The sequence below is a fragment of the Apodemus sylvaticus genome, chromosome 6 (assembly GCF_947179515.1).
Source record: "Apodemus sylvaticus chromosome 6, mApoSyl1.1, whole genome shotgun sequence".
Taxonomy (NCBI): Eukaryota; Metazoa; Chordata; class Mammalia; order Rodentia; family Muridae; genus Apodemus; species Apodemus sylvaticus.
Window position 1 is genome coordinate 92286549 of NC_067477.1, and position 17720 is coordinate 92304268.

The 17720-nt window shown below is 40.1% G+C and overlaps 2 protein-coding genes across 3 annotated transcripts in view; one reads left to right on the forward strand and one right to left on the reverse strand.

Annotated features, from left to right (window-relative positions):
• Positions 1-2410, reverse strand: part of Cog5 (component of oligomeric golgi complex 5) — a 300848-nt gene extending 298438 nt beyond the window's left edge. The window contains exon 1 of the mRNA XM_052185982.1: positions 2301-2410. Within this exon, the coding sequence (XP_052041942.1) occupies positions 2301-2394 (94 nt within the window). The 5' untranslated portion in view covers positions 2395-2410. The remainder of the gene's footprint in view (positions 1-2300) is intronic.
• Positions 2411-2461: 51 nt separating this feature from the next.
• On the forward strand, positions 2462-16624 carry Dus4l (dihydrouridine synthase 4 like). 2 transcript variants are annotated; one of them, XM_052185992.1, is made up of 7 exons: positions 2462-2734; positions 4811-4947; positions 8260-8381; positions 9665-9782; positions 13957-14079; positions 14743-14969; positions 15641-16624. In XM_052185992.1, exons 2-7 carry the CDS (start codon positions 4832-4834, stop codon positions 15898-15900), a joined length of 966 nt encoding a protein of 321 aa, XP_052041952.1. In that variant the 5' UTR covers positions 2462-2734; positions 4811-4831; the 3' UTR covers positions 15901-16624. The 2 variants fall into 2 exon arrangements, with proteins under 2 accessions (XP_052041952.1, XP_052041951.1); XM_052185991.1 differs by having other exon boundaries at positions 2492-2590; positions 15641-16623.
• The last annotated feature ends 1096 nt before the right edge of the window (positions 16625-17720 follow it).

Sequence of the window (17720 nt, forward strand, 5' to 3'; positions counted from 1 at the left end):
TTCCACGGCAATATTTTTCCCCCTTGGGGAGGAGATTGTAAGGGTCAAGGGCAGATACAAAGAAACATGAAAATGAGTAGGATTGGAGTATATGATGTGAAATTCACAAAGAATCAAAAGGTTAAAAGAAAAAATAAATAAAATGTCCCACGGGTAGATAGACCAGCAAGATGGAAGTGATTCCTCACATGACTCCACTTTGTGTCAATGCCTGAAACAGAGAAGAGATGATTTAGAGTAGGACAGTATAGGTCTTAGGACCCAGGAAGACACCAAAACCTGAGAAATTGGATAGAGAAAATACCTACGAGTGCTTAGAGAAAACAAAACCAGGAAGAATGACTAAATCAAAAGAAATAACTGTTTAAAGGAAGTAGTAACTACAATCTCCCAAAGATGCAACAATAAAAAATGAATATGGCTATCAGATTATTCAGTAGTTGACTTTCCAAGTCTGTATCTGTTCAGTGAGCCTATCAGTCCTATCTTTAGGCAAATCCTCAACACAGTGAAGTGGTTACTAAACAAAATGCTCAAATTTTCAGGTACACTTGGGGAAACTGGAAAGGACACCTACAGACTTAGGAATGTACATATGTACGTACGTACATACATACATACATACATATTGCAGTGGTGGTGTAGGCCTTGAATCTCAGCACTTGGGAGGCAGAGGCAGGTGGATCTCTGAGTTCTAGACCAGCCTAGTCTACAGATTAAATTCCAGGACCGTCAGAGCTACACAGAGAAAGCCTGCCTTGAAAAACAATGTGGGACCCTTATATGACAAATTACTTCAAGAAAAGAGCCAAGCCTTTTAAAAGTTTAAATAGGGTAAGAACTAAAAGTGTCTATCTGATTTATTTCCAAGGACCTTTGCAAAATGATTTTAACATTATAGACTGGAAATGTTTGGATTCTAGACAGGAATAAACTCGAGAGCACAAAGGAAGGGGAATGTCCTTAAGACAAAAGACTTTATTTAATTGCATTAAATTGCAGAGATTTTATTTAATTGAATTTGAGACTGCAGAAGGGAAAAAGCAAGCACAGTTTTAAGTTCATTTTAAGCTCAAAGGCTGGACAGATATTAACACACACACACTCTCTCTCTTCAGGAGTTTGAAACGACTAAATTTAAATTTCAATTAATACACAAAGATAAGGTGAATCAGGCAGAAACTCTAAGAATCCACCACAACCTAATTCTGAGACCATCACTAGTCTTGACAAGATATATCTCATGAAAAGATAAGTGATAAAGGAAATATAAAATATTCAACAGTCATAGAAAACACCATAACTTAAATTTTAGTTTGATCCTTTATAAGCCACTCTTGGGTGACAAATTTAAAAAGAAAAAATCTGAACCTACTGTATGCAGAATACTGTTTTTAACTCTGTGGAATATAAAAAGAGGTTCTTATACCTGGCTTGGTAGCCTTTGATCCCAGCAGTTGGTAGACAGAGGCAGGTGTATCTCTGTGAGTTTGAGGCTAGACTGATCTATATTGTGAGTTCCAGAACAATCTGGGTTACATAGAGTGACCCTGTCTCAAAAGAAGGGGGGTAGGGGGCGCAACACCTTGAAAGCAATTAAGGTGATAAATGCAAACATTTTTAATAGATGATAAAACTTGGTGCCCACTAGGGAAAAGATAGGGTGACTAAGGCCTAATACCTTTAGCAAAATGAATTTTGTTCTGCCTCTCAGACTGAGCATTAAATACAACTGAACTTGATTTTCAAGCGTACTACACTAGTTATAGAAAGATACATAGTTAACTTATTTGGGACAATTTCTCTTCAAACTACCAGTAATCCTGACTTCAGTATTCGACTTGTATGGATAATAGAGGCACCTGCATAGCCCAAGAATTGAACACGGGAATCCAACTCTACTTTTTGTATCCTCCATCCCTTTCCTTAAGCAGCGGTCTGTCACCTAGGGTGAGTTCACACTTCAGGGCAAGGACAGCACAATCTTTGGTCAGGAACTGGGCAGCAGCAGCGGCTGTCAGACCACGTCGTGCGGGAACTACAGAGATGTCCTGAGCGCATCAAGATTGAGTGCAAACCCCAGCAACTAGAAGCCAGGTGTTCCCCCAAGACACCCACAAGAAGAGAGGAGCACAACCCCCGGGAAACGAATGGACCAGGACAATCCGGGACGCCAGGGGGCCGGGCGGAGGGGAGTGGCCAAATCCACACCAGAAAACTTCGTGCAAAGCGACCTGTAGGGTTCTCAGACCCTGCGCAAGGCAGGGCGACCCAGGCCCTGCCACCGTCCGACGCCTTACCGTCCTGCAGGAGTGCTTGCACGGTCGCCGCCACTGCTGCGGAACCCGAAGCACGATGGCCTGCCACGGAAACTGTGCTGTCTCCACCTTCCATGTTGGCAAGTGCCGGGTTGATGACGTCTTGCAATCGCCCCGCCCTCCAAGTGACGCAGAATCAAAGCGCCGCCCCACCTGGCCAGCCCGGAGTTTGGGGACCTAAGAACTACAAACCCTATGTGCAAAGAAAGAAAAGTCGCCGCCCGGGCCTTCTCCATTCGGTTCCGAACGTAGCTAACGCGCCGATCTCCAACGCAAGTATTGGGCCTGAGAACGCCGGCCTCCGGCGTGGGGAAGAGACTCCTGGGACGTCTCGGTCCTCCTCGCCCAGCACGTGGGAGCTGAGGGCTGCTCAGCCTTACCTATCCCACGCCTCGAGTGGCTAGCCCGGGTAGCAGGTGGTATATGCTGGGGAAAAATAGTTGTTAAGCTCTGCCCTTAGAAATAAAAACGTTTAAATATTCGTAAATACTTGGTGAGCGGATCTGGAGCTACACTGCATTTTGCATTCCCTTAACATCGCCTCAGAAGATTTTCCCTCCTGTGTTTGACCTCAGTCTCGAGGCAAATAGGATCAGTAGCAAGAGGCAGCGTGCCCAGAATTGCTTTAGATTTCAGTATGCTTAGTTTACGAAACTACTTCGTTTATAATAATCATCCACGAAGAATAACATCTGAATTACAGGATAATTTACTTAGCTTTATTTTTTACACAAAATGATTGACTTAATCTACATATTAATATGCAATAAAGTTTTTAACGCCCACTATACATACCAGCACAAGTTTTCAAAAAAAAATTCACCTATACTTTAAAACAACTCCTAGGTGTAGAAGCATATTTTACCAAAATATTATGCCCAGTGCTGTATGCTTTGAAGAACTTTAAAACAAAATATTGATACCTTCATCCAATAAGTCCAGAGATCTATTTTGATGTGGGTGTGACTTAAGCATCTTAATTCTTAAAAGCTTCTGGGTCGCCCTAATTTACAATCAAGATTGAAAGCTATAGCTTATTCAGAAGATTCATACTGAAGAAGACTGCCATTTAGTCTGGCCACAAGAATGAGTAAGAACAAAATTATGCTTTAGAAAGTCAGTGATGACGCCGTAGCCACTTACCACCTCCTGGCGTGTACCAGTTCTGTAATGCTTAAGATTCTTCTCTCCTTTGTAATAATCTCTTAGTGGTTTACAGTAACTCCATGTTTATTTCTCTAATCGACAGAGACCATCTCCAACTCAGCTTAGTTACACTCCCATTTTCCTCTGTACAGTGTTGACACTTCCAAAGATCCCTTGCAAACCGTGGCATCCTTAAGTATAGTGGCCTTGTGTTCATTTAGCTTACTGCCAAATGTTAAAGACTGAATTTTGAACAATTACCCTTTTATAGAGTTAGCTTATCTGGCTATTGATTACAGAGGCCCAAACAGAATATAAAAAACAAAACCTATAAAGTCAAAAGCTTTAAGTACAACATAGAAAATATTAAATAATTTTATCATTTGTACTTCGGGCATAAAAGTTCTTTATGGTGCATTTACTTGGTAATAACTGAACATCTTCACTGGTAATATATTTAAATTTCTTAAAAAAGTTTTTTCTGCCTTCTGATTCAAAAAAAAAAAAAATCCAGAATAAAACTATCAGGATTTCTTTTTTTTAAGTTGTGTGTGTATGTATGTAGATGAATATGTGTGTAAGTACAAGTCCCATCAGAGGCCAGAGGTATAAGATCCCCTGAAGCTGAGCATAGAAGTGGCCATGATCCTCCCAACCTGGATGCTAGGAACTGAACTCAGATCCTCTGCAAGAGTAGTCCATACTCTTAACCACTGAGCCACTCTCCAGCCCCCAAATAATCCTCCAGGATTTATTTTGAAATACAAATTTCTATAAATGCCACCTAACTTTCCTGAATAGATTTTTTTTTAATCCTATTGTCCATCATACAAAGTATTGTATGGGAAGTAATTCAAGTCAGTTCCTTGGCTTATCATGAAAGTAAAATGCATGAAATTAAAAACTAATATGAAATTGGGCATGGAGGCACATTTAGCAACTACCTAAGCTAGCCTGGCTATATATATAGCAAGATCCCGGCTCAAAAAATAAGCAAAACAGTAACAACCAAATCATAACATGACACACACTACAGGGAAAACCTAGTGGTTTTCCCTATCTTCTACCCTGTGTAATTTTTCACATTTACTGATCCTGTAAGTAGAAGGCAGAATTTGGCAAGATCTTCTTTTATTGATAAAGGGAAAAGAAACTCAAATTATTTTTGAGTATACAAGCTCATGAAAGATAAAATTACAAGAATCACAATATTTTGGGGTTTTTTTTCAATACCAAAAACCCATGCAACAAGTATCCTACTATACAACAGAGCTATGTAACCAGCCCAGTGATGGCAGTTTCAGTTAGTGACGTGCATAATTTTCTTTGCAAACTGTCTTTTTCAGATTTGAAACTAACTTGTACACATGAGGAGTGACTCCATACCAACCACAATATGTCAAGAAAGAAAGAAAGACCCAATAGAAATGTTTCATTCTGGACAGCTGGTCAAAGTCTGTGCCCCAATGGTACGATATTCAAAGTAAGTATTGTTAAATTATTAATATTTAGCTTCCCTTAGATGTATCTAGTTTTGTACATTTTTTTCCCACAAGGATTATGGTCACTCACCTGCAAAGATTTTCAAACCCATAGCTTTGGATTCATGATTTAGAATTGAATCCTAGTGCTGACACTCAGCTGGTATATTTGTGACCTTAATAGGTAATTTCTCTATGCGTTTTTCTCTCCCAAAGAGTCTAATGCATCTCAGGCTATCTAAAACCTACTGCATGGCTGAAGGCCTAATCCTTCTCCCTCCATATCCCAAGTGCTGGGGTTACAGGTATATGTCATCATGACTAGCTTAATTAATGCTGGGATCAAACCAGAGCCTTATGGATGTTAGGCAAGCCCTGTACCAACTGAGCTACATCCCTAGCCCAATATCTACAAAAATGATAATGTATCAGGATACATTAGGTATTAAATAGATATAAATGTACATGTGCGGGAATTTTATGGGAATATATATCTTGGGCTACATATTGAGACTTTATCTCCAAAAACGACAAAGCCAATAAATAAACGTATTTCCCTTATAATCATTTTTGACTGTCGCAGTTTATGTCTCTATGCAGCATTGAGTTTTTTTTTTTTTTAACTGAAACTCTGGACCCATTAAGCAGTAATTCTTCATCCCTCACACCTCCAAGCCCTCGGAACTATTATTTTGCTTCTTTCTCTAGGAATTTGACTATTCTATATGCCTCAGGTGGCTGAGACATGTCTTTTTGAGAATAGCTAAATTTCCTTTAGCATTTTGAAGATTGTTTCAAGATCCATCCACATAGAGCCATATGCCAGCCCTTTCTTCCTCGTGTAAGACTGAACAGGTAGTCTGTTAGGCGTACATACTACCTTTGTTTCTCTTTTCATTGCTTGGCAAACACTTGGATTGCTTCTACCTTTCAGCTATTTCAGGTCATGCTGCTGTGAACGAAGGTATTTAAATATCTCAGACCATTTCAGTTTTGGCAGGGCTATATAGTCAAATGGATCACATGTTAAACCTGCCTTGTTCAGAGGAAAAATGCTGTTTTCCATTAAGGCTGCATCCTTGCCTCCCCCCCACCCCACCCCACCCCCGTGCTGCCCACCTTTGACAATATTTTTCATCTTACTCTGCTTTTTCCTCACTATACCTATTCCACTGGATGAAAAATAGAACCCTGTGTGATTGGCTTTGCATTGCTTAATGACTAGTGATGTTGAACGTTTTGCTTCCTGACTATTTCTTTACATTCATTATAGAAATGTTTATTGAAATGTTCGGCCGGTTTTTGAATTGGATTGGTGGTTTTTCATTTGTTTTCTATGGTCTGTTGAGAGGTCTACATGTTCCAGATGCTACTCCTCTATGGCTTGCAAATGTTTCCTCCCAGTGTGGAACTTGCCCTTTCATCTTCTTAACGGTGCTAAAGCATATTATTTATATTTGTGTAGATTGTGTTTGGATGTAAAGTATTTAAAAAAAAAAACACTTTGTATTATGTCTGTCTGTCTGACTGACTGACTGACTGACTGACTGACTGGAAGAAGGCAGCATGGGAGGCTTATGTGCTACTTATTTCATTCTCTCATATGGAGGTCAAAGATCAACTTACATGTCAGTTCTAGGGATTTGGGTTGAATTGTCAGGCCTATTTAGCAAGCACTTTTACCTGCTGAGCCATCCACCCCACTAGCCCCTAGGATTGTATTTTTGATTTTATATATGTAAGTTCATTAAGAGTTTTTAAAAACATAGCTAAGTTTTTTTATACTGAGCTAATCTCTTACAAACTTGTTGAGCTCACTTACAGAGTCTACATGAACAGTCATGTCATCTATAAAACTGAACAACTTTTTTCATGCTTTTCTGTGCTGGCTGAAAGTCCTCGCTGTTGACAAAGTTGAGAGCAGACATCCCAGACATTACGATTTCTTTTCTTTTTTTCTTTTCTTTTTTTTTTTAAATGAGACAAGGTTTTTTTCATGTAGCCCTGTCTGTCCTGAAACTCACTCTGTAGACCAGGCTGATCTCCACCAGAGATCCACCTGCCTCCACCTCCCAAGTCCTGGGATTAAAGGTGTGTGCCACCACCACCCAGCCCACATAGGATTTCTTTCTTCATCAAATGAAGGAAGCTCCCAAAATTCTGCTTTGTATAAGAATAATTTGTCTAATGCTATTTTTTATATCAGTTGATATAACCATAATTTTTACCTTCATTAGCATATTCTTTAGTATATAATACTAGCTGATTTTATATATTGGAACTTCCCATACAGTCAGCTATCCAGACACTGCTCCATCAGAGAGGAAAGAAAGGCATCGCCTCCTCACTATTAGCTTACATCTTGATTCTCATCTTGGCTTTCATCTCCATCTGGGAGATAAGGAGTTCCTGGTTAGTGTGGACACAGGTGAGAGTCTAGCTCCCCTTGGAATGGGGCTTCATAAGCTACAGGGTAGGGCTGAAGCCCTGGCTTTCTACCAGGCCTCTCTTTACAAGACATCCAACAAGGAAGTAGAAGCTGCCTTGCTACTATATTTACGATGTAGTACCATACACATGGACTCCATGCGATCTCCACTGACAGCAGAGGAGAAGGTGGTCTCAGTAGCCAGTAGGATGAAGGCTGCACATACCTCCCAGGCCTGACTGAACACTGTCACCATGAGATGTTAGGTCACCTTGGGAGAGGGAAAGTTACTCCCTCTCCAACGTTTTCAAACAGAGATGAGGACATAGCTTTTTATATAGTATTGATTATTATTTTTAAGTTTCCAGTCTTCTGAAGCTTCTCGTTTCCTGATACTTTATAAGAGAGGTTTATGTGGGGCACTTTCTGTCTTCATTCACAGCGGATTCCAGGTGGCCAGCTACTTCAGCCCCAAGTCTACAGTATTTAAAGCAAAAAGGAAATTCTGTCTTTAGTCTGTTGGGATGCAAGAACACTAGGCTCCCTTCCTCTCTCTTTGGGACTTTCCTACACTTCTTTTATACATAATATTAAGGTTTTAGCTAGGTATAGTGGTCTTTAACTCTTAAGACTCAGGAGGCAGAGCCAAACAGATCTCTATGAGTTCTGGGCCAGCCTGAGCTATGTAGTGAGACCCTATCTCAAAAACATAAGTACCAAGGATTTTAGTCTTACTTGGCAGGTAGACTACATGAAAGTATGTCTCTTTCATCCAAGCAAAAGTTCATCTAAGCATAAGTACTCAATAATTAACTAGATTGTACATGCAGATGTGTATGATTCAAGTATTTTCTAAATTCATGATTAAAATTTTATACGCTTGCAGGTTGGCTTTTAGAACATTAGTAAGAAAATACTCTTGTGACCTGTGCTACACACCAATGATAATTGCTGCTGATTTTGTCAGATCTGTAAAAGCCAGAGACAGTGAATTTACCACAAACCAAGGTATGTAAAACCAATAATTTCCTGACTTTGTATAATTAGATGCAACATAATTCAGAGGTTATATTTTATAATCCTTTAGATTTTTAAGTGTCTTTAGTATTTTAAAAATCACAATACAAAATATCTTTTGCCCTGTCAGTAATCTATTAAAACGTAAAGTCAGTCATTCTTAAAGTCACCAGCCTTTCTATCCTCATTTATTAGAATAAGTCCCTGTCTAGCTGTCTTTTCTCATCCAAAATGACTTGTTTAAAATGCAAATTTGATCATGCCGCTCCCCTACTCACAGTCCTTCTTAGAACTCCCATTGCCTAAAATAATCGCTTCAATATGATTCGGTCAGAGGTGACTTCATCATTGGAAATGTGTTGGAAAGGAAAGTTTCCAGGCTCAACTTCAGGCCTGCTGCATTAGAAACTATATGAAAAGCTGTCCAAGTTCTCTGGTCTTGCTAACGGTTGAGAATTGCCAGTGTAAAGGCTGGAGTTCCAGCACCTGAGGCAAATGAGCAAAGTCTATCATTGACCCAGCCATGAATACATCTGCAGCCTTGATTTCTGTAAAGTTCTTGAGTTTGAACATGCCTTGTTCTTGAACACTCCCACCTAGAATTTCATTCCCAGTCATGCCTATCCCCAACACAAACATGCGGGCACACAAACATACATGTATGCACATGCACATTCTCTCCATATATGTGTGTGTATATACATATATACATATATATAGCATATGCCCACTGTCACCCTCTGTCTATCTCTTAAGTCTCTCACAAACACATGCACACATACATATTCTCTGTCTACACACACACACACACACACCTAATAGACAATAAGGCTAATTTCTGTTTGAAAAAACAAAACCAAAAAAACGCAAGATGTGGTAAAAAAGTACTTTTAATCTCAGCACTTGGAATGCTGGGCCAGGCAAATCTCTGGAATTTCAAGCCAGTCTGGTCTATGTAATAAATTCCAGTACATAGACCATCCATATAGGAGAATGTGCCACTAAATAGCAGATAATACATCTGAGTGTACTTCTCAGATCTGTGAAGAAGAGCAGAAGGGATCGCAGTATGTGAGGAATGCTTACATTCCCCTCCGTGTAACATGATATACTATCATTCTGGAATACAGTACTAATTCCACCTTTAAGAAAGAGGCTCTCTGTGTTAGGAGTGCTGGAATTTTGTAAGTTATGTACTGCTTGATTTTGATTTTTTGTCTGGAATGCTTCTTTTCTGTGAATTTTAATATCAGACTATCTTTTCTTTTAAACAGGTGATTGCCCGTTGATTGTTCAATTTGCTGCTAATGATGCAAGACTTTTATCTGATGCTGCTCTGATAGTCTGCCCCTATGCAAATGGAATAGATATTAACTGTGGTTGTCCTCAGAGGTAAAGGTCAAAGAAATTAGAGTTTTCAAACAGATTAGAAGGGGGGAAAATTATGGGAACATGATAAAACACTTTTCTAATTTTCCAGAAGCTAAAAAGGACAACCTGAGTTCTTCCCTGAAGTCCACATGACTGAAGGAGAGAACCTACTTCACTGAAGTGCCCTCTGACCTCTTCTTACACACTATTACCCCCCCCACACACACACATATACAGCATACATATATTAATAATCATTAATTAAGTTCTGAAGGGAAGACTAGAGTTAAAGCATTATGGTTCTAAATAAGAAAGGAAGGAAGGAAGGAAGAAAAGGTTAAAGAACATAACTCCAAAAGTCTTTTATAATGGCTGAAATAATTTATAGATTTGACTACTTGTTTTTGCTTCCTAATCATTAACTATGATTTGTTTTGGGGTTTATTTGTGGTTTTCTTTTTTGGGTGAGGAGTTCAGTTGTGGTAAACACTATGACCAAAAGCAACTTGGGCAGGAAAGGGTTCGTTCACTTTATAACTCCAAAGTCACACTCCAACACTGAGGGAAGACAGGGAATGTACCTGGAGGCAAGAACAGAGGCAGGCCATGGAGGGTCGTTGCTTATTGGCTTCCTTTTTGCCTTTAACTAGTTGCTTCTCTGTTGCCATTCAAAGAACTATGACCAAGGCAATTAATAAAAGACAGAGTTTATTAGGGGCTTACGGATTCAGAAGGTGAATCTATGACCAGCATGGCAGCAAGCAGGTAGGCATAGTGTTAAAACAACCTGAGCCCTTCCAACTTGAGACATAACTATGAGGCAAAGAAAACTAACTGGGAATGGTGTGGGCTTTTGAAACCTCAGAGCCTACCACCAAAGGCGCACCTTCAACAAGCTGTACCTCCTAATCCTTCCCAAATAGTTCCACCAACTAGGGAAGTAAGCATTAGCATATATGAAGCAACTGGGGTCATTCTCATTGAAACCATTTATCACACCCCTGCCCACCCATATCATAATGCAAAATGCATTTATTCCAACTCCAAAAGTCCCCATAGTCTATCGAAGTCTCACTACTTAAAAGTTAAAATTCTCTGGAGACAACCATGGCATGCTCCTTTTGGTATGCACTTCTTGTCATCCATAAAAGTGTTGGGGTTTGGTGACTGTTTATAGGATGAATCCCCAGGTAGGGCAGTCTCTGGGTGGCCTTTACTTCAGTCTCTGCTCCACACATTGTCTCCCTTATTGCTCCTGTGAGTATTTTGTTCTCTTTCTTAGAGGAACCAAAGCACCCTCACTTAAGTCCTCCTTCTTCTTGAGCTTCCTGTGCTGGGTGAATTGTAACTTGTTTATTTTGAGCCCTGCCAGAGCCTTACAAATACAGAGGCAGATGCTAGCAACCAACTATTGGACTGGGCATGGGGTCCCCAATGGAGGAGCTGAAGGATGGTCCAGAGGAGCTGAAGGGGTTTCCAGCCCCATGGGAAGAACAATGATTTCGGCCACCCAGATGCCCCAAGACTCCCAGGGACTGAACCATCAACCAAGGGGCACACATGGTTCCAGCCAAAAATGTGGCAGAGGAAGGCCTTGTTGGGCATCAGTGGGAGGAATGGTCCTTGGTCAGGTAAAGACTCAACAGAGGCCCCCAACAAAGGGAACCCGAGGGGGGGAGGTGGGAGTGTGTTGGGTGGAGGGGCATAAATGTGGAGGCAGGGGAAAGGAAGAGGAAGAGAGGTTGGGGATCTTAGGGAAGGGGGGAGATCAGGAAAGTTTTTACCATTGGCAGTGTAAATGACGATATTCAATAAAAAAGAAAGAAAAAAAAGAAAAAGTTAAAATTCTCTTCTGAGACTCAAGGCAGACTCTTAATTGTGACCTACTGCTAAATCATAAATCAAACATACAGTGGCACAGAATATACATTACCATTCTACGAAGGAGGAAAGGGAACCTAGTGAGGGAATACTGGACTAAAGTAGATCGATGCCCAATATCGGAGGGCTTAGATGGCTTCCCTTTCAGCTTTACTGACTTCAATACTCTTATTTTAAGCTGGTTTTACTCCTCTATGCAACGCGCCTTGACAGACCTGTCTCATGTGTCTTCGGCTCAATACAGACGTCATGTGTACAACTTCACACAATGGCCTCTCAGGGTCCCTACTGAAGGCCACCTCTGCTGAGTACCTTTCTCTCATAGTCTTCACAGCACTGAAATCAGAAGCACATGGCTGAAGCTGCCAAGTTCTGGGGCCTCCTTAGGGTAGAATCTGACCCCCTTCTTGAAGTACATTTGCATAATCTTTGAACTGAAATTGTTTTTTAGGTACAGAAAATTCCTTAGGCCTTTTCCTTTTACAATTTCCAGGCTTAGCTGGGTGAGGTCTCCCAATGAGGGCACCACTTCTTTATTCCATCTGATATCTCTGCCTCTCCTTATCTCTTTTCAGCACAATCCTTTACTCTAACAATAAAATCCCTGGTGCTCTTTTTCTTCTCAACGTGTACACTTTGCATTTCTTTTTGCCCTGCTTGCCCTTTCATTATAGACCTACTTAAGAGTTATCTAATGACTAAAGTGTCTTTGAAAAACAGACTGTATTGAAATCTCCTCTGCCAACACTCTTCAGTTTAGCCTCAGCCACATTCTTTCTTGGATTCCCTTCTAAAACCTCTTGACCTCTGGTGTCCACATTGCTCTTAGAGCTATTTTATTCCAATCTCCTACTAGGATGGCCTATTAAGCTCCACTTAGAGCAAACGTTCTACCACTCTTCTAGTCCAAAGCCTTCCACACTCTTCCAAATAACAGCATGATCAGAGCTTTCACTGCAATGCCCCAATTTTTTGGTACCAACTTCTGTCTTAGTTTTCTGTTTCTGTGACAAAACACCATGTAAAGAGTTTGTTGAGGGCTTACAATTTTAGCAGATTGAGCCCATGACCACTATGGCTGGGAGAATGGCAGCAAACATGTAAGCCTGGTGCTGAAGCAATAGCTAAGACTTACATCTCATCCCACAGCACAAGGCAGAAAGAGCAAACTGGAAACAGAGTGGAGGTTTTTAACCCTCAAAGCCCACCAACAGTGGCATGCCTCCTCCAGTAAGGCCACAGTTCCTAATCCTTCACAAACAATTGTACCCTTGAGGATCAAGCATTCAAATGTATGAACCTCTGGGGGCCATTCTCATTCAAACCACTATACTCAACATGATTTCTTTACTCAGGACACCTACCTCCTCAGGGGTAGCACAGCCCTCAGTAGGCTGAGCCTTTGCATATCAATCACTAAACAAGAAAATATACCACAGAGATGCCCATGGACCAAGCTGATGGAGGCACTTTCTCAATTGGTGTTCCCTGTTCCCAGATGACTAGTTTCTTTCAAGTTAATATAATGAGTAAGCACACTCTGTGTGGTTCTGCCTTCAACCTCATCTGTAACTTGTTCTTTAAGAATCTAATGTTTACAGCAATCCCAGAAATGTATTTTTACTGCCATGTCAGATATACTTCCTAAAAGCTGATTTTACTTGTTTTAGTGATCTTTTCCTTTCTGTATCAAAGCTACTTGATTGAGTTTAAGTAACTGATTTTGAATGGGATGTACTTAATAAACTACTGTGCAGGCACTGTACTAGGTAATCTGCCAATAGCCAGAATATGCCCAAAAAATAAATCAAAGTTTTTTAAATGCAGCATAAGCCAAATCAGAGTAGACATTTATATACTCATTAGAAGAATTAGATAAGCTGTTTAGTGGTGTTGGAATGCTAAGAGCCAAAAATATCTTTCTACTGTTGAGACTGATAAAAACCTCTTGTTATGTACAATAAACATCAAATTTGGAATTTTAAAAATCTGAAGTAATTGCAGTTAATATGAACACCTAAGTCTGTTTTGGTTGAATGGATTCTAATTTAATACTCTCCCTTGGCTAATGAAAAACTATTTCCTAGTTCTTTCTACTCTAGGCAAGTATTGTATTGTTTTCATGATACCATTCAGAAATATTGATCTATGAATTTTATTTAGCACCACATTCTACCCAACTAAGCTAACCAGGCAGCTGTAGATTTGTGACTTGTAAATGTCTGCTTCATTCCAGATCATAAGATAGAGGAAAGATTAATACAGTGCCTTTATAATTTTTTTACAATCTACCTTCTGTGCTGGCTTCCTCAAGGTGGGCCATGGCAGACGGGTATGGAGCCTGCTTGATCAACAAGCCAGAGCTAGTTCGCGATATGGTGAGACAAGTGAGAAATCGAGTGGAAAGCCCGAGGTTTTCAGTTTCCATTAAGATAAGGTAAACACAATACTCTAACTACTGACAAGTTAATATATTACTTGGAAGTTTTAAAATGTTCCTTTTGCCTAATTATGTGGAAGTGTCTATCCTAAATTAGAAGCTGATAGGTGGAAATATTGAAAAATGTTTGTCTAGCAAACAAGCATAAACCCCATTCTTAAATTATTATCCTGATGAACCATGTCCTCTTTTTATTTCTTAACCACAAGTAATCGGTTTCTAATGAAAAGACTTCACCAAACCCTCAACTCTCTCTCAAGATGTTACTTAGCTAGTACTTAGCAATATCCCTGGTACCAACTAGAAAACAGGAAATACATTTACACTAAAATTTAACAATTAAAGAAAAAACAAGGTTCCAATTTGGGAGGCATGCACACCATGTACTAGGATAACCCCTTTGTGTTCATCTCTGGCAGGATGTTGATAACTTTCTCAAAGCCAAATAGTAAAAGCAATGGGGAAAGAAAAAGGTATTTCTCACCATATTGTTTCCAATAGTCAAATAACTAAAGCCAAGGTCTTGAATGGGAACAAGTCACAGAACAAAATCTTATTAATAGTGACATAAAGTGATAATAAATACAGCAGATGAAGTGTCTTAGTTATTGAAGCATTAAAGTCTATGTGCTACACACAACTGCAATTGTGAAATTCTAGGATCCATGATGACCTGGCAAGAAGCATAGATCTTTGCCGGAAGGCTGAAGCAGCAGGGGTGTCCTGGATTACAGTCCATGGAAGGACCGTTGAAGAAAGACACCAGCCAGTCCACTACGATGCCATTAAAATGATAAAGGAAAATGTGTCTGTACCCATAGTTGCTAATGGAGACATAAGAAGCTTGAAGGAAGCAGAAAATGTGTGGCAGATGACTGGGACAGATGGTAAGAAATAAACACTGGGATCTTTTTATCATTTAATAAGGATGAAAAAGTGAAGATGGGGGAATAATCTGATTTCCTCTTTAACACTGAGCCATATTATTGCAATGCTGTCAGCTCCTTTCCTTAGAAACAGTCGATCCTTTCAGAAGCAATGGCAGCATTTTGCTGCTACCGTCCTATCTATTGACCAGCAAATCATCTACAGATGGTCTATTTATTTTTTGTTTTGTCTTATCTTTAAAAAGCACCTAGAACACCAAAATAGAGATGAGAGTTAATGAGCCTGGATGGATACAGAAGTCCCAGAACTGCCAAGTAGTTTCAATACCCCTTACAGAATTAACTAGCCAGCCCCATAGTAACTGTTGCTAGACAGAAGAAGCAAATAGAGTCAACTTTAAACAGCCTGGTTTATGACAATGTGGATGTCTCCTAAAGAAACAATAAGGCCAGTGAATTAATAGAGATGTCCTTTAAAAAATAGTTGTATAAATACAACTGGTTTATTAGTAACACCAGAAACAATTTATTTCTTACTGTATTACATTAATTTGTATTTGTATTCTGAAATCTCAAAGTAATACTTTTTGATAAATGCTCTTGCATTAAGTTTGAACTGATAACTATGGATTCTTAGTTTATTAGCAGATCTGTTGTGCTTTAATTTGCAGGTGTGATGGCTGCCAGAGGACTTTTAGCAAACCCAGCTATGTTTGCTGGATATGAAGAAACCCCACTGAAATGCATCTGGGACTGGGTTGACATTGCTCTTGAACTTGGAACTCCTTTTATGTGTTTCCATCAGCATCTAATGTACATGATGGAAAAGATAACTTCAAGGCAGGAAAAGAGAGTATTTAACGCTTTGTCAAGCACATCAGCAGTCCTGGATTACCTTACAGACCATTATGGTGATGACGCAACCTTCTAAGTCATTGTAGTATGTAGGTTTTACCTACATGGAACCATATGAGGTTGCATCCTCATATTTCTTTTAAGTCTATGCCTTTTAACATGAGTACAACAACAGTCGCTGGGGCCAGACATGGCGGCACATGTCTTTTATTCAGCCACTCAGAAAGCTAAAGGAAGAGGTTTGGAAATCCTAGGCCAGCAAAACTTTATCTGAAAGAACAAACAGAACTTTTCCATAACTAAGAACTCAGACCTGGGACTGTAGGGATGGCTCCCCAGTTAAAGCCTTGGCTGCTCTTCCACAGGACCTGGATCCAGCTTCCAAGTGGCTGCTCACTACTGTCTGTAACTCCAGTCCCAGGGGATTCAACACACCCTTCAGGCCTCCTCAGGCACCAGCTAAGCACATGGTGTACAGACTAACATGCAAGCAAAACATTCATACACATAAAACTAACAACAATAACAACAAAAACCATGCTCCTTCCTCGTGGATCCAGTTCAGTAGATTGTAAGCAGCCCCAGAAGTTTTAAAGAATTCAGGAGTTTCGAACATCCAATAGTCTGAGATCAAATATTGAAAAACTCCACTTCTAATCTTTATGGGTATGTTGGATGGGTGGGTGTGGAAGTTTTACTACAGGTGTTTTGTTTTTAAGTGTTTTAAATAAAACTTTTCTAATAGCAAAAAGGTATGACTCATGTATAAGCTACCAAGAAGTACATCTTAATTTTTGAAAGTTCACAGGTAGTAGAACTAATATTCACATCCATGTAAAATGAAAAAAATTCTGGATAGAATTATATTCTGAGTATATATTAAAATTTTAAATTGTAAAATCAACTGGTACATTTACTAATTGAATATATACTTGAAGGTATTTAAGTTGTATCTAACTGACATGAGATGTCAGCTGTAATTTAAAAGTAAGATTAGGGACAACAAAAAGGTTCAGTGGATAAAAGTATTTCCTTGGCCAAGCCTGACAGCCTGAGTTCAATCCCTTGGTCCCATGTTGTAGAAGAAAATCATTTCCTCAAAGTTGTCTTCAGGCCTCCACACAGTCACCCATGTACATAAATTTAGGTTACTAATGAATATCCCCAGCATTTGACAGAGGAGCTAGCCTTGGCAACAGGAGTGATGGTGCTCTAGTATTAGGATTCTTTTTTTTCCCCAGAGACAGGGTTTCTCTGTATAGCCCTGACTGTCCTGGAACTCACTCTGTAGACCAGACTGGCCTCGAACTCAGAAATCTGCCTCCCAGAGTGCTGGGATTACAGGCATGTGCCACCACTGCCCGGCTAGTATTAGGATTCTTATGCAGGCCTCAAGTAACAGAGCCTTTAGTCCTGGGGTGTCCAGTGTTAGAACTCTGGGTGGTGTAGGTCCAGGAAGTGGGACTCTCCAACCTTTGACAGCAGCTGTTTTTACATCATGGTTCCATGACTTCCCAAACCCTGAATAATGGCCCCTATGACTAAGATCTTTGGCCACTGAGATTTGGCAGCTCTCTGGAACTCTACGAGCTGCCAGGACTTGCTGCTTCTCTCCAAATTTTCCAGCCTCTTTTCACCCTCTCGCACCTGATTCTACTGTTCTTATATCTGCCCTGGTCCCTGTGCCCAACTGTTCAGCTACCTCTTTCTGCTGTGACTGCCCCCACAGGAAGAACAACTCCTCCTCCTCTTGCTGCCTTGAAACCTGTGTTTCCTAAAGACGGCAAAGCTGCTCCCAAGCTCCACTGCCACAACTGCACTGTCATCACACCTACCATGTGTAAGTTCAGCCCATTTGACCATGGATTGATATCAACAGAGGGCAAAAAGGGCTGG

Excerpts from the sequence above, each read along its gene's own strand:
- Dus4l (XM_052185992.1), top strand. The coding sequence starts at position 4,832 with ATGAGGAGTGACTCCATACCAACCACAATATGTCAAGAAAGAAAGAAA. Across the intron at positions 8,382-9,664 it reads TGAATTTACCACAAACCAAG|GTGATTGCCCGTTGATTGTT; the intron begins GTATGTAAAACC and ends TCTTTTAAACAG. Across the intron at positions 9,783-13,956 it reads AACTGTGGTTGTCCTCAGAG|GTGGGCCATGGCAGACGGGT; the intron begins GTAAAGGTCAAA and ends GGCTTCCTCAAG.